General features: G+C 45.7%; 1 protein-coding gene across 1 annotated transcript in view; it reads left to right on the forward strand.

Annotated features, from left to right (window-relative positions):
- CNIH1 (cornichon family AMPA receptor auxiliary protein 1) overlaps positions 1-2,199 on the forward strand; it is a 14,422-nt gene that overhangs the window by 6,111 nt on the left and 6,112 nt on the right. Inside the window, exon 2 of the mRNA XM_009322941.1 lies at positions 1,100-1,168. Within this exon, the coding sequence (XP_009321216.1) occupies positions 1,100-1,168 (69 nt within the window). The remainder of the gene's footprint in view (positions 1-1,099; positions 1,169-2,199) is intronic.

Below are 2,199 nucleotides of genomic sequence, written 5' to 3' on the forward strand. Positions count from 1 at the left end.
TCCCCGCCTTCGTGGCTCTCTTGAAGAGGTGGGGATCTGGCGGCGTTTGGCCCCGGGTAAAACGAATCTTCCAGTGCGGGTGCAAGACACCGTTTAATAAAATGGACGCGTCGTAAACGGGCGCAGTCTGGTTAAAACCGCGGCTGAAAACGTTCTGGTCTGAAGTCAGGCTGGCTGCTGCTCGAACAGAAATAATGAGTTAAGTGTTGCGTTCTTCTCGTGCTTTATAAGAAGGCTTAATTTTTTGAGGTTTTTTAAAAATTTTTTTTTTTTTTGAGATTTTTCTGTCTCGAACCTGACGGAGGGAGAGCCGGGAGCCTACCTCGGATGGGCTGTGAGATACCGCTCTAGGAGGGGGCGCGAGGGGGATGTTGTTCCTGGCGCTGTTTCAGGCTTCGTAGTTGTCCTTAACAAAAGCTGTTCTGTTGCAACGTAAGCCCTGTCCTGTAAACCCGCGGGGGCCCGCACTGAACAGGAGCGAACCTCATGCTGACAGCAAGTCGGTCTGTCTTAAGACTTTCTTAACGTTGGGCACGACGCTTGTTCTGCAGAAGCGGCTGTTGTTGTATTTCATGCCGCATCTTTGTCTGATTTTCACGGCACGAAAAGGTCGAGCGTATTCTATGGACATGCGTGCGGGGGTCAGCGTTTACTTTGACAACGAGACAAGACATTGGGCTGCTTTTAAGATTGCTGTTGCTTTTTCTTGAGTAACGAACCCTGCGTTCCGGTTCCTGCTGGCAGCCGAGGGAGTCGCTTGTGACGGTCGGGGTGGGCGCACAGTGAGCGGGGTTAAAAACTGCCCAAAGGGACGCTGGAAATTCGTGGCTCCCGGGGAGGTCAAAAGGCAGAGCGTGGGCAGGGGCGGAGGCCTGTGAGTGCCTGGAGTACCTTCTGCTTTCTTGTTTGTATAACCTACCTCAGATGTCTCTTACCTGTGGGTTTATGACGTGAGAACGTGCTCGGGAGAAGTTACGTTCCCGAACACGGTGGCAGCACTTGGGCGTCCTGGCTCTGTACCAAAACGTTACTTTTCATGGATAAAATACCTTGTGGCTCCTGGACTGAAGAATCACAACTGTTTCAATTTTTTTCCTAGATTATAGCATTTGATGAACTGAAGACCGATTACAAGAATCCCATAGACCAATGTAATACGCTCAATCCTGTAAGTTGCGTGCTAAACATTTTTATTATTTTTTTAAAGAAACGTGTGTAAAATGATTGGTTTTGATGTTATCTTGATATACTCAAACTAGGCAATAGAATTGCAGCTGGGTGGACAAAACCTAGCCGTTCGCCAGAAGTTCTAGGGAAAAGTCTTTGATTCTTTACTTTCAAGTTGAATATTCTGACTGTTGTTAATCTGCTGGTGATCTTGTCAGCTGTCGTACTAACATTCTTTCAATCTGCTTTCTACGTTTTCGGCACAAAGACAGTTGAAAAGGTCAAAAAGATTAAAAGAGTCAAAATTGCATTGAAGGTGTGTACTGCTTTTTGGTTTAATGTTTTTAACGCCACTCCCATTTTGTTAGGAACGTTTGTAATACTATTGAGCTGTTTCGTTCGGCGTGCCTGTTCATCTGCTCGTTATTTGTTTGTTGGGGTTGATGACAACTTCATGGATTTCCATATTTTGTGCAAAACAACTTTGCTTGCTTACCCAGTGAAGTGGGGAAAACTGTTACATGCCCGTGATACGTGTCCTATCGATTAGCCGAAGTAACTTCAGACAGAAATAAATAGTACTTTTCAAGCAAGATTTCTTGAACTCTGAGATTGTAGGAGACCAGTTGGGTTTTTTTTAAGCATCGACCAAGTAAATTCTGCTCTTGTTTGAGGATTTAGGGGGGCATAATGTGACAGGCGTTATCTTCACTTCTTTGTTTTATGTTCCAGGATCAGGGGTGTATCTTGGTGTCCTCTTGGATGCAACTCTGACACTCCTTGGTTTGTGAAAAGACTTTGAGACAAACTATTTGCTTGCATCTGTAACAGGCCAGTGACAAAAGGGATGCTTGTTAAAGAGCATATAGTTTGGTGCAGGAGTTTCTTCGTGCGTTTCTCACGGTGTTTACTTTGGCTTGGCGTGCCCAGGCTGAGGTAGAATGTAGGGGCAGCACAGCAGTGCGGCCTGGGCTGTAGCTTTATGGTGTTTTGAAGAGTTAAGCGAATGATGCAAATGGCAAATGAATTTGC

This window comes from Pygoscelis adeliae, unplaced genomic scaffold, assembly GCF_000699105.1.
Source record: "Pygoscelis adeliae isolate BGI_AS28 unplaced genomic scaffold, ASM69910v1 Scaffold314, whole genome shotgun sequence".
Taxonomy (NCBI): Eukaryota; Metazoa; Chordata; class Aves; order Sphenisciformes; family Spheniscidae; genus Pygoscelis; species Pygoscelis adeliae.